At 34.3% G+C, this 12,907-nt stretch overlaps 1 protein-coding gene across 1 annotated transcript in view; it reads right to left on the reverse strand.

The window, feature by feature from the left end:
- The window catches only part of PolrMT (mitochondrial RNA polymerase), a 105,908-nt gene that overhangs the window by 66,565 nt on the left and 26,436 nt on the right, over nucleotides 1-12,907 (reverse strand). The window contains exon 10 of the mRNA XM_083132521.1: nucleotides 452-540. Coding sequence (XP_082988647.1) covers nucleotides 452-540 — 89 coding nt within the window. The remainder of the gene's footprint in view (nucleotides 1-451; nucleotides 541-12,907) is intronic.

Raw genomic sequence — 12,907 nt, forward strand, 5'->3', positions numbered from 1 at the left:
GCTACCCAAATTTTTTCATGCATATTACGCATCACAATTTTTGGGGGCAAAAATTTTGGAAGAAAAGTTTGCATTATACATGAGAAAATTCGGTATTTTACTTCGCATTTCTGCCACATTTGGATGATTGTGAAGATGAAGATGAGTGATGATATTATGAAACTGCTGAAGAACACACAAAGAACACCCACGCACAGCCAAGATTTCAACCTGGGATCCCTGGTGTGCTGTGCTAACCAATCTACCACAAAGGTCGGCTAGTATTAGAATAGTCAAAGCAAAAGCACTAGACAATAGATAAAGTACAATTAATACTGAACGGTATTTTCAAAACCCACTACATTTAGATCTTTATAATTGAAGCAATAAAACATGAACTATAATAGCTTCTAAAATAAATACAAATAATTCCTCCATTTAGGAAAAAAAAACAAGTCATAAAACTCTTTACCTGGCATGCACTTGGTTTCCTATTTCCCTGTACAGATGACTCGTGGTTGGGCTGAACGTCTCTGATCCCTCAGCTAGTTTCCGAATTTCCTGAAGGTGAAAGTCACGAATTATTCAGTGGAAAAATACACAAATTTCCTCATACAGATGCATATTCTTCATACTCAAAATGAAATATTCATTAATAAAATATTACAAAGAAAAATAATAAGGGTTGTAATACAGAATAATTAGAATTACATAAGTTTACTTTGTAAAAAAAAATGTTTCTTATCAAAAATTGTCCAGTAAATACACTACAATTTATTTTATTATTATTCCATAACACAATCAGCATTGTTTGAAACAATATAGCTGCAAAATAGGTATGGGACAGATTAATCGGTACTCTATCAGTATAGGCCGATATAGGCATATCAGTTTATTGGTAAAATTACAGATTATTTTATGGATCAGATTTAACCCATGAGGGGTTGCATGGGAAAAGTAACGTGAGGGATCGGGCACAGTCATTTAGACTGGGTGTAAAAAATATAACAAACAAGTATAAAATGAGGTTTTTATTAAACAATACTTAATCCAATCACAAGTTTAGTGTATAATATTACTTGTTAATAGAGTTTCAAAAAAGTCAGCTTTTTTGATCGGATGGTCTTTTTCCAATAAAAATCCCGCTTCTTTGAAGAAAAAAACCATAAAATTTTGGCTTTTTTTACCAATTACAGCTAACCTATTTTACTTGAAGTTACTGTTATGAGTTTACAGGTTTGTAGCTAAACAAATTTACATGATGTAGCAGCCAACAGACAGATATTGGTTAATCCCAGTGGACACATATCGCATACTTGTTCAGATACAATTTTAACCCTAGTTTACCGAAGGGAGGGGGGGGGGGGGCTTGCAAGCTCACTTCCTCTCTATTTCTTAGATTTTTTAACTGTTTGAAAATAAATTACATTGTTCCCTAGGATGTTCCCAATATTTCTGTATTACTTTTGTTCATAAAAACATAAATGTAATGTAATTAGTATGCAAATTGCACTTTGTGGGCATATCAGGTGCAATCTTTGAATGCGTCTCATTCGAGTGTGTACAATTGGTTGGTAACGATGGTAATTATTGTAATTATTATATTTAATAAATAACTGCACTTCTACAAACAAAAAAGCATTAATAAATATTATTATGGCATTTGTGAGTTTTAGTTAATGATAATATGTGAGACACTCATGCAATAATTGGTTATTATTTTATCACGACCTTCCTTCCTCGGCTTATTGAAATGTACGGTCGGGATCGTATTCAAATTTTAAAAGAAATAAAGAAAATATTTTCAAGCTTTTACATGATAAAATACAAGAAGTTGAAGTTTGGTATTTTATACGTTGATAAATTACTGACACAAATATGTAATCACCTTTTAGTATTCATGGAAAATTACCAAATCGAGTATTAATGCACAATATATTTAAACAAAATTATACAAGTGAAATTGACAGTTCACACATAAGTTCAGTACATTCTATTATATATATTTGTATAATGAAGCATAAATATTGCTTTACATCATCCTTTTGGCATATTTCAGGTTTATCTTTACTTTTATTACTTCAAGTCAAATTGTATCTAAGAAGAATTACTTCCGATCTTTCGCAGCTTTGTACGACGTAATTCGGCAAGAAATGCTCGATAATCAATCGGCGAAAACCAAGACGAATTATGTAAATAATATGTTCAATTCACTTTCCACATCCCAACTAAGCACTTTTGTACATTTACGAAAATAGGCCTTTCATTTAAAGTATCTACATGCATGTATAATATTTATTCGTAGATTCCTTATAAAACGAAGATGGCTGCCATTTTATGTGATTCCAGCCGGTCACCAAATTTATGTCCTTTGGACCTTTTACGCCTTTAGCGATGAAGTTTCAACTTTTAAAAGTAAACATAATACTTATCTGCGCTGATATGCTTTAAAATATCGACGGATCTTCCTTTTTAATCAAATTCTTCAAATTTCACTTTCCGAAACATTTTTGTGACTTCTCGTCAGTCCAAGATGATCTTTTAGATGAAGCAGTGTATCCAAACTCACACTGTTACAACTTTTTGCACAGTCTACAAACTTGCGAACATATTTCAAGTGATAAATTTTGAATTGTACAGTTATTATACATTAAATGCTTGTAAAATAGATTAGATGCAATAAAATAGATATTACAATATTCAATTACATGTTTACGTATTTTATTTTCACCTTTTTCAGTTATTTTAAGTTCTACAATTTTGGTGGGAAAAAGGTTAATTACGCGCCACTTAGATTTTTCCCTTTCTATGAGTTGGCTATGTTTCACAGGTTTAGGATTACTTCCAAGTTTAGGATTACTTTTCAAAGCGATCTTTTTACCAAATCGTAAGTTTATTATCGAAATACTGCCAAAAGTTATTTCAATGGGTTTTTACAAGCTAGTGAAACATATTAAATACATGTTAGTATCCAAATATTAAAGAAAGAGCAAACAAAAGCTATTGAAACCAAATATATGTGCGTTCATGCATAAATTGGAAATTTTCGTAATAATTCACAAACCAAATTACATCGCTGTGATATAAAAATATTATAAATGTTTGAAGTTTACATACGTACTTCAGTTATAACAAAGCCAAAGTGATGCAAATTAATTTATTACAAATATGAACTACCAAATTTGAGCATAAATCGTAGATTTCAACTGATAAAAATTATTTTAATTTTTAATGCTATGATGGTACTCATTATGATACCGTCATACTGGCGCCCAATGGGCTTACCCACGCCAAATTATAAATTTCAATTTTTTTTTAAACTTGTAACAGCACATGAGATCAAAATATGATCTATTATTTCAAAGAAACCAAGATAATTATAAGAACATAGTAAACATAAATTTCTTTCTCAATCATGAAGTGATAATGAACTTCTATAGCATATCATACATTTTGTGTCAAAATTTTATACCAGAGGAAATATTAACCTGTTTCTTTAGAAATTTCCAGCTTATCAATTTTATGAGTGAGCTACAAATATTAAATAACAATATTCAAGTTGAATAAATGCAAGGAATAAAATTAAATAAGTTATATATTAAGAAACTTTAACATGTTTCTGAGCTCAACCATTATATATGTGAAATAATGTTATACTAAAATACACAAAGAATGAGGTATAAACTTCGAAGTTTTATTGAAGTTTAATAGTATATCTAGTATTATGTGTCAAATGACAAGCAAAAGCAAAAATTAGTACGTTGACACATTTGTAGCTACTACCTTTATAGTAAAGTAAGCTACAAAAATTTATACATCAACACTTTAGAGAAACGAATACAAAACATGAAATTATTATGACTTATTGTTTATATGATAGAATAATCACAAACTTCACCACAGAAAATATGGCTAATGCACAAAATTATTACCAATCTTCACCATTCAAGATAGATGGTTACTGTTCATTACATTTTGACAAACAAGAAATACCTAACAGTTATACAGGAAAACCTCGTTAATACGAAGTTCAAGGGACCAAAAATTGTCAACTTCGTATTAAACGACTTCGAGTTATCCAAACTTTTCAAGATGGCGCCTGTTTTCAGGTGTAAATAAAGTAGAGTATAAATTAGCCCCACAAAGGATATTTTATACTTGGTGGTAGCTCAGAAAATAAGCTTTATATGTACTATATAATAATATTGTACGTTTTAAAGGAAGTGTAAAAAATGTTACACAAAATGAGAACACGGAGCTTAACGCGGACGCAAAGATTACAAGGTGTCGGTTAACACCATTTATCCTGCCTAGTTATACAACCGGTTATGCACGGGATGCATGTTGTGGCAAAAAGTCTTATAAAAAAACTGTACTTTCTTTTAAATGTGCAAAGTTGTTGCTCTTCCACGAAATTCTTACAATTTTAGTTCATAAGAAACCCGTTTGCACGGAGACCTACGGAAAAGAAAACAATCTCGTTTATTGCAAGAAGTGGGTCTTGACAGTAGTCACACGCGAGCAAGAGACTGGAGATAATCAAGCAGAATGAATATTGGATTTTATGTACTAGAACATTGTCCGTTACAGGATTAACTGGTAAGAGAAGATTCTCTTGGGAGAGAACACAACCTTTCCCTGGCACAAAACAAAACAAAAAAATCGGGCCTGTAAATTTCATTCTGGTTCGGCTGTCTAAAACACATCGTAAAAAAAAAGTCACGTATTCTTTGCTTCAGTTAACTTCATATTCGCCCCCCCCCCCTTTTTCAGGGGGCAGTCCAAACTCTTCCTCAACTTGCATTGTAATCAACTCTGAAAAAGTAAACACACAACTTGCGATGTTTGCACCCAATGTGTATCCTAGGACACATTAAACAGTGCTGCACTCGATAATCACTCTGGTTTGGATCCCACTTTAAACTGTATATTTAGTCCCGCTTAGTTCAGCAGTAAAAAATGAACTAAAAACAAGTTTTACGAAACTTGCGTACTATTCAGATTAATCGACAATTTATTGTAGGATTCAGGAGTATTCTGGAGGTCAAACACTCGTTCCGTCAAAACTTTTCCTCTCGTATTCCTACATTGAGCATTGCGGGTTTGTTTTTTTAACAGCAGCACGCTAATGGTTCTGAAGAAAAGCGGGGATTATATGGCTTTGGGAGATTCAAAACAATGAAGCAATGAAGCTTATTCCTTCCCACTGGATGAGTCATTGCAGTTATCAGCAAGCGAGAGCTTTCCAGACGCTAGACTAAACACTGGCGCCAGCTGCAGGGTAAACACAATGAGACAGGCTGGAAGTTAGAGCAGCAGGTGGCAGAAGGGAAATCATCGGCATTTTAAAGATAAGGCAGTTGTCGAAGACCGAACTTCTATCAGCAGTGTGAAAAATCACATTACCATGCACACCAGTGGCGGATGAGCTGTTGTAGGAAAAGGAAGGGGGTCACTTTTCTTTTACTTATCATGCGGTTTTTGTTCGTTTTAAAGAAGGTTTTCAGAACTGTTTGCTTTTTATTAGACGCCAAAGGAGCCGGTGTGCGCACACGAGCAAGAATATCGTGGCCGAAACAATTAGCAACGGACCCCCCTCCCCCTCAACGTTTGCTGAAAGATAAAGGGGAGAAGTCACTCAGACAACAAAACACTGTTTTGGCAAATTTTATGACCGGCACAGTTTGGAAACGTATGAAGCGGGAAACTGGAGTTGCAACATACGTAAGATCGATGTCAACTTTTGCGGGAAACCTACATGACAACGCATTAAGCGGGTTGACGATCTTTAGTTGGCCCATGCGGCTTTGATTATCTGTAACAGTTTCCCTTTTTTTTATGAAGGTCTACAGGGCACAAAGGACACGCTTTTAATGAAAGTGGTTACCGGAAGTTGTCTGCTACCAGGCCAAAAGTTGCTCGCTCACGGGAAATTGCTGTATCTCAAGCTCAGAGCTAGACAGATTGGTGAGACTTCCAGGCGCCACGCATCTTGTATTTTGGAACATTCGTGCGATCTTATCTTGCATTTCTCATCTGGCACTGGTGAATATTTCCAAGGTGGCGCATTCAGCGGGGAAAGAGCTTGACCTCCCATGCACATTGACAAAGAATGTCAATGTCCAGCGGGCATTTCGGGCTGCTTCCCTCGAGTTGTCAGCAGCTCTTAGGACAAGGAAACATGTCAAGGTCAAGTTAAAATAACGTCCAAGCTCTCTCCACATTCGATCTTCTCTTGTCGACTTACGCAGGTGTCTACTTCGAATTAAGCGAAACCAGTTTTGCGGAAGGGTCTTGTAAACAACTTCGTATTAAAAATTATCCGTATTTCGATTTATCCGTACTGAAATACATTATAAATCCTATCTTATCGGCTGGGGAATGGGAAGAACTTCGGATTAAAGGGTACTTCGTATTAACCAATATCGTATTAACGAGGTTTTCCTGTATACTGTTCTGAACGAAAACTTTGTTGAAAGGAACTTCACACTGTTGTGGACGTGAGAAAACTTTCGATTGAAACTTGAATCAGTATATTAGAGTATACTTAATGTCAACACTGCATACACTGCTATCTCAAGTAGCATGACCATTTATCAGATGCGAATGTTATTTATTTGAGCAATCAACACACCAAAAAGCCAGATACTATTCAGTATGCGAAACGTTTCATGAAGACAATCTTAACGCTCCAGTACTACCCATCTGCCCAGTACAAATAATGTCTTATTATTCACCTAATCTAATCATACAAAAAGAAACCGCTCGAGTAAGGTTTCAACTTTTGAAGAAAATGTACCATTCAATATCCTATGCTAATAAAATTATACACTTTTCATATTAAGTTTTTTGTCAACCTTCGCCATTTAGAATAAAATGGTTAATACTCAATAATATTGACAAAAAATATTAATAACATTTTTCATATTCAGTTTCTTGAGTGGCACTATAGGACTTACTTATTGCCTTTTACGTGAACCTACCCCAAGTTTTTATGCTCTATGGCATAACCGCATGTGCAACGAGCTCGGATCAACTCATGGATCTCTTGGCTTACTTTTTGCAACACACAGTGAGTATTTGATTCATTTTATGGAATCAAATAACTCAAAATAATTCACATTAAAATTAGCATTTGGATTTTTGGTATCATTCCCTGGGTATTATAAACCAAAACTTGAGTAACTTGTACCTTAGACAAATAGGCATAAAATTACTTATTATCACAGTTCAACTATCAATTATTGCTAAAGTGTGACATTGATGCACTGAATTGTTTCATGTATTATTTAGTATCTCACTGTCCATGAGGTAAATCCTAACAACTAAATCTAAATTATTACTCTAATAAAAATGTATTTAAAGTACGACCATTTATAGGCCAACAAAAAAAATTGAATAACTATGATAGTTATCTAACGCAATTTTATTTCATGCACACGGTATACTACCACTTACGGGCCAACCTTTAAAAGCATGGAGCAACTACCAGAGTTTTTTAACACTTTAATATTTTATACGAGGTATACTACCAAATTTTAGGCCATCCTCTTTAATGGTAAGTTTGTTTCAAGAACAAACTGTGCACACCTCTGTAATGACAGATGAAGAAATATCACTTTTTCCTTGCATTGTTTGATCAAGTATATGTTGCACCACATCTTTGTGTGTGCTACCTGCATCTAGCAAAGTGTTCAACCAAGAAATTTTCTTGTCCTTGGAACATTTCCACAATTTTACATGTTCAATAGCAATGTTTTCCTGAAGAATTCCATCACTGCAACGTAAGGCAGATATACGAGAGTCACCAAAGTTTTTTATACATAAGTATGGACCTTCATACAGAAAACAATATTTTTTAATAGGATTATCATCCATATCTCTTTGTCTATTTCGAATAAAAACAAGATTTCCAGAAGAAATTGATATCTTATCTTGTTGTTTACTATTCAATTTCTTTAACTTATTTGATCTAGCTGCATGACTTTTAATCTGAGCCATAAGCAGTTTGTCATTCCATGACTGATGTGTACCATCATCAAATATGACATTTCCTATTTGTAGGTTAGGTTCCTTATTTAATCTTAACTCTATCGGAGCGAAACCAGTTTGTGAGGAAATAGTATTGTTTAACCAATGCAAAGCCATGGATACATGCTGGGGCCATTTAGCATGGTTATCGATGCACAATACTCTCATTAAACGGTTAAGTTCCGAATGATACCGTTCAACCATGTTGGATGAAGGGTGGTAAGGTGGAGTAAACATAAGTTTGACACCATATTCTTTCATTTTAGAATTGAAAAGACATGAACGAAACTGTGGTCCATTATCTGAAATTATTTTTTCTGGAATACCCAGATGTACAAAATATACATGACACAATTTATTCAGTACCGTAACAGCATTACTGTTTGTCACTGGATATGCCACTAAATACCTGGATGCTGCATCCAATATGGTAAATAAGAAGCGTTCACGTTTAGGACCCATGGTGAATGGACCTTGTAAATCAATGAACAATATTTTCCCAGGCTTGTCGGTTATGTGTACTTTGGCTAAATGTTTAGACGGATGCTTATTCGGTTTCGTGCGAATGCATACATCACAGTCTGCTACATATTGTTGTACATCTCTCTTCATACCTTTCCATTGGAAGTATCTATATATTTGAGTAAGTGTACGACTAGCACCAAAGTGTCCCGATAAGTCATGAAATTTGTTCAATATTGAACCCACTAATGTAATTGGAACACAAATTCTAACTTTTTGAATGTTATGAAAGTCTCTAACACACAAAATATTGTCTCTTAGAAGATAACGCTCATTCCAAGTCCTACTTCTTGGATTATCATTAAGAATTGAAGAGTGCAAAATGTATTGCCTAATTTCTTTCAATTCATCATCTTTTTCTTGTGCTACAATCAAATCATCAATATTAATGAAAGATTCTAATATTTCCTTAAACTGCAAAGAATTTACATGATACAAGAGGCCTTCTTGCATCGGAAATGTTCTACTCAGAACGTCAGCAATTATATTCTCCGACCCTTTACAGTATTGTACTTGGAATGAATACTGTTGTAATTGTACAAACCAACGAGTTAAACGTGCATTCCATGTGTGCGCCGTTTCTAACCAGGTAAGTGCCTTATGGTCAGTTATGATAATGAAATGTCTGCCTTTCAATAGTGAACAGAACTTATCAATAGTAAACAATATTGCTAAAACCTCTAATTCTGTAGAAGTGTATGATTTTTCATAACTCCTGAGCAATCTACTCACGAAACCTAGAGGTTTAATGTCACCATCAATCAGCTGATAGCAGTATCCTGCAACACCTATTATTGATGCATCAGTTTGTACATAAAAAGTGTATAAAAAGTTAGGAAAAGATAAAAGAACTTGTTCACTAACTTTATCTTTTAGTGTTTTAAAAGCTGTAGAAGCTTGGTCATTCCATTGCCATTTCTTACCAGCCTTCAACAAGTCATACATAGGTTGTGCTATGATGGCATAATTTTTTATGTATTTGCTCAACCAATTAAAACAACCTAAGATCTTTTGCAATTGTTTAACTGAATTGGGCACAGGCAAATTTACAATGGAATCTACATACTTAGGATCTTTCTTATAACCCTGCGAAGTAATTATGTGACCCAAAAATTTAATTTCTGATCTACAAAACTCACATTTTTCAAGTTTCAACGTCATGCCTGCTTGCTTCAATTTTTCAAGAACTGTTCTTACATGCATTATGTGAGATGCAAAATCTTGAGATTTTATGATAACGTCATCAACATAGACTACCACGAAATCTCTACAGTCCTTAAGCACACGATTTAACGCATCGACGAATACAGCTGTACCCTTTACTGAACCAAATACAACTCTTTTAAACTGATATAGGATACCCTCGAACATGAACGCAGTATACTTTCTGCTATCAGGATGTAAATTTATTTGCCAAAAAGCATTTAAAAGATCCACCGAAGTGAAGTATTTACAATTTTGGAATTCTACCAATAAGTCTTGTATTTTTATGGGATGCACTTGTATAAGCTTAACATGTTGGTTTACTCGTTTGAGGTCTACACATAAGCGTATACCTCCCCCAGATTTAGGAACTACTAAAAGTGGAGACAGATATTCTGAATTGGACAACTCAATCACATCCCAATCAAGCATGATTTTTATTTGTTCACGTACTTGATCTCTATAAGCAAAAGGTATAGGATAATTTTTGCCTACAATAGGTAGATCTGTATTTAAAACCATTTTGTGAACGTAATCGTTACACAAACCAGGCTTATTAGAAAATATTTCTTGATATTCGAGTAGTAACTCTATGAACAAAGTTTTTTGTTCGTTAGTAAGCGAATCAGCCTTATTCATGTACTCTTCAAACTTATGCAGGTTGAACTTGGACTTATCCTCCAAGCCATTATTACTACTGACATGAGAACACTCAAAATAAGACAAATTATTGCCATCTTCAATTATTGGCATGAAGCGCGCGAAAGTGCGTTCTTCATCGGAGCCACATGTTATTGTTTGATCTTTAAAGTTTAATGATGCTTGAAGTGCATATAACACATCTAATCCCAATATGATATCCACTTGTAAATTGTGAACCACCAAAAACTGAACATAACATTGTAAATTTCTTATTTGAATGATCAGTTTAACCATACCTAATACTTTGGTTTTCTTATTACCAGAAAAATCTACTAATCTCACATTATCCGCAGGTGTGAGCCTGGGTCTACTAGCCTTAATATTAATTTCTTTCCAAATAGTATTAGAAAGCAGACTAATTTCTGCGCCAGTGTCGCAGAGAGCAGTATAAAATTTATCAAATATTAAAACTTTTAATTTTGCAGTAAGAGTGTTGCTACTGAGAGCATTTATTGGTGTTGGAATTTCTTTTGATTCATACCCATCACTGTTATGAAGTTCTTCCCATTTCCCTAGATTAATGTTATCTGTAGTGGGATTATAAACTTGACCTTCATCACCCACTTTAAAACAAAGGTCGCTTGTTAGTTTTCCTGCAAGGACAAAACGTTATCCTCATCGGGATAACTATCAATGCTATTTGCATCCCTAAAATGATCAACCTTGACATTGTGCACGGTAGCTTGCACTTTTACATTTTTACCCATTTTATCACTTGCAGTACAAGGTGTATTACCAAAACCCATACTGTACAAAAATTGTTTAACCTTAGTCATTCCCGCATAATTCCAATGTATCATGTCTACTCTACCTCTGGAAGGATGACCAAGGAATTTCTGATACAAAGAGTTATCTATGTTATCATTCTCTAAGAAGAACAAAGGCGCTATATTGTAAACTTTTACTTTAAACTCGTCGTGTAGTGACATCAAATACAGATTGAAATTATTCCATGTCTGCCACAATTGTTCATTAGGAGATGACATATATTTAGGAAGAGGTGGCAAACATAGTATCGTAATTTCAGCACACCTAGATTTCAACGTATTCAAGAGTTTGCTGAAAGACACTTGCATTTGTTCGAAGCTGCGTTTCCTAATTAAATCATTGGTACCTATCAAGACCAATATTTTGTCTGAGATTTTCTTAGCATTTAATACACGCCTATGCAGATCATCAATGGTTTGTCCCGAGACACACAAACCTATGAATCTGGAAGCAGATTCATTCATATTCCATCTATAACCTAAGATACTGTTAGCGTATCGTACTAGCATACTGTCACCGAGTAATTGATAATCTCCTAACTTAGGAACAAACTCACCTATATCACTATGATGATTACTATTTATTACACTTGAGTGTACATTATATTGAGCTTTGGGAAAAGGAGGATTTTCAACCACTTCGATGCTCAAGACACCTCCTGTATCAGGAGCATCTAAGAGTTTTCCTGCCTCGAACCCATATTCACATTTCTAGAAATCTGATCACTTCTTACCCATGTCCTACCATTAGCATAGGATTTACGAGCAGATCCAACATTATTATCATACCTTAAGTTTCTTAACCCATTTTTGTTAAACATACTTCGGTCATTTTGCTCCTTAAACATAGAAACATTAGCTACCTTCGATTTGTTCTTTTGGTTACCGTAAGTTTTACTAGAATCCATATACCTAGTTGAATTATTTTTTAAAGATTGAAAATTTTCTATGACTTGCAAAGTCTGTCTCAGTGTGTGAATATTATTCACCACCAAGTGTTCACTAATTTTGTAAGGTAACAACGAAGATAACTGAGCAATAAGATGTGCTTCGTCAGCATGTGGTTGTATAGATTTCAATTTTTTATAATTCTTATTCGCAAACTGCAATAAGTTCTCTTTGCTGTCTTTGTCATAAGGTGAATTTAGAACTTTAGTTAAATTTACAGATTTCCACCTATCGTTTTGATAATGAGATAAGAAATCTGCCTTAAACTCAGCATAAGTCTTAAACTTTAATTTATTTTCAATGTACCAGGTACGCGCACAATCTGTGAGTAATTTAGGTAAATAATTCATATACTCACACTCATGTATATTGTAAATTTCCAGGTTTTCCTCTACTTTTTCTAAAAATTCAGATGGTATAATGTCTGCGGAAACACCATCAAAATGAGGGAAGTGCCTCAAATCTTGTGGTTTAATTATTGGCTTGTACCTAACCTTCGATGTATCTCTTGACGGATCAACTTCCGAATGTTTAACATTTGGAACATTGATCGGAGGAGTTATCTGAGGAGTATTGCTTACATTTTGTCCAACCCCACTAGTTAACCTGTCACGTTTTAACTTATTTCTCTTATTAGCTAGTCTAGTATTACGATACGGACCATCATCTACACATGTACTATCATGAACTGAGTTGACACTACAATCAGTTTCCGAATCAGAAATTGCACCCGAAAGGTGTCTACATTTATTGTA

Source organism: Lepisma saccharinum, chromosome 12 (genome assembly GCF_977018435.1).
Source record: "Lepisma saccharinum chromosome 12, izLepSacc3.1, whole genome shotgun sequence".
NCBI classification, from domain to species: Eukaryota; Metazoa; Arthropoda; class Insecta; order Zygentoma; family Lepismatidae; genus Lepisma; species Lepisma saccharinum.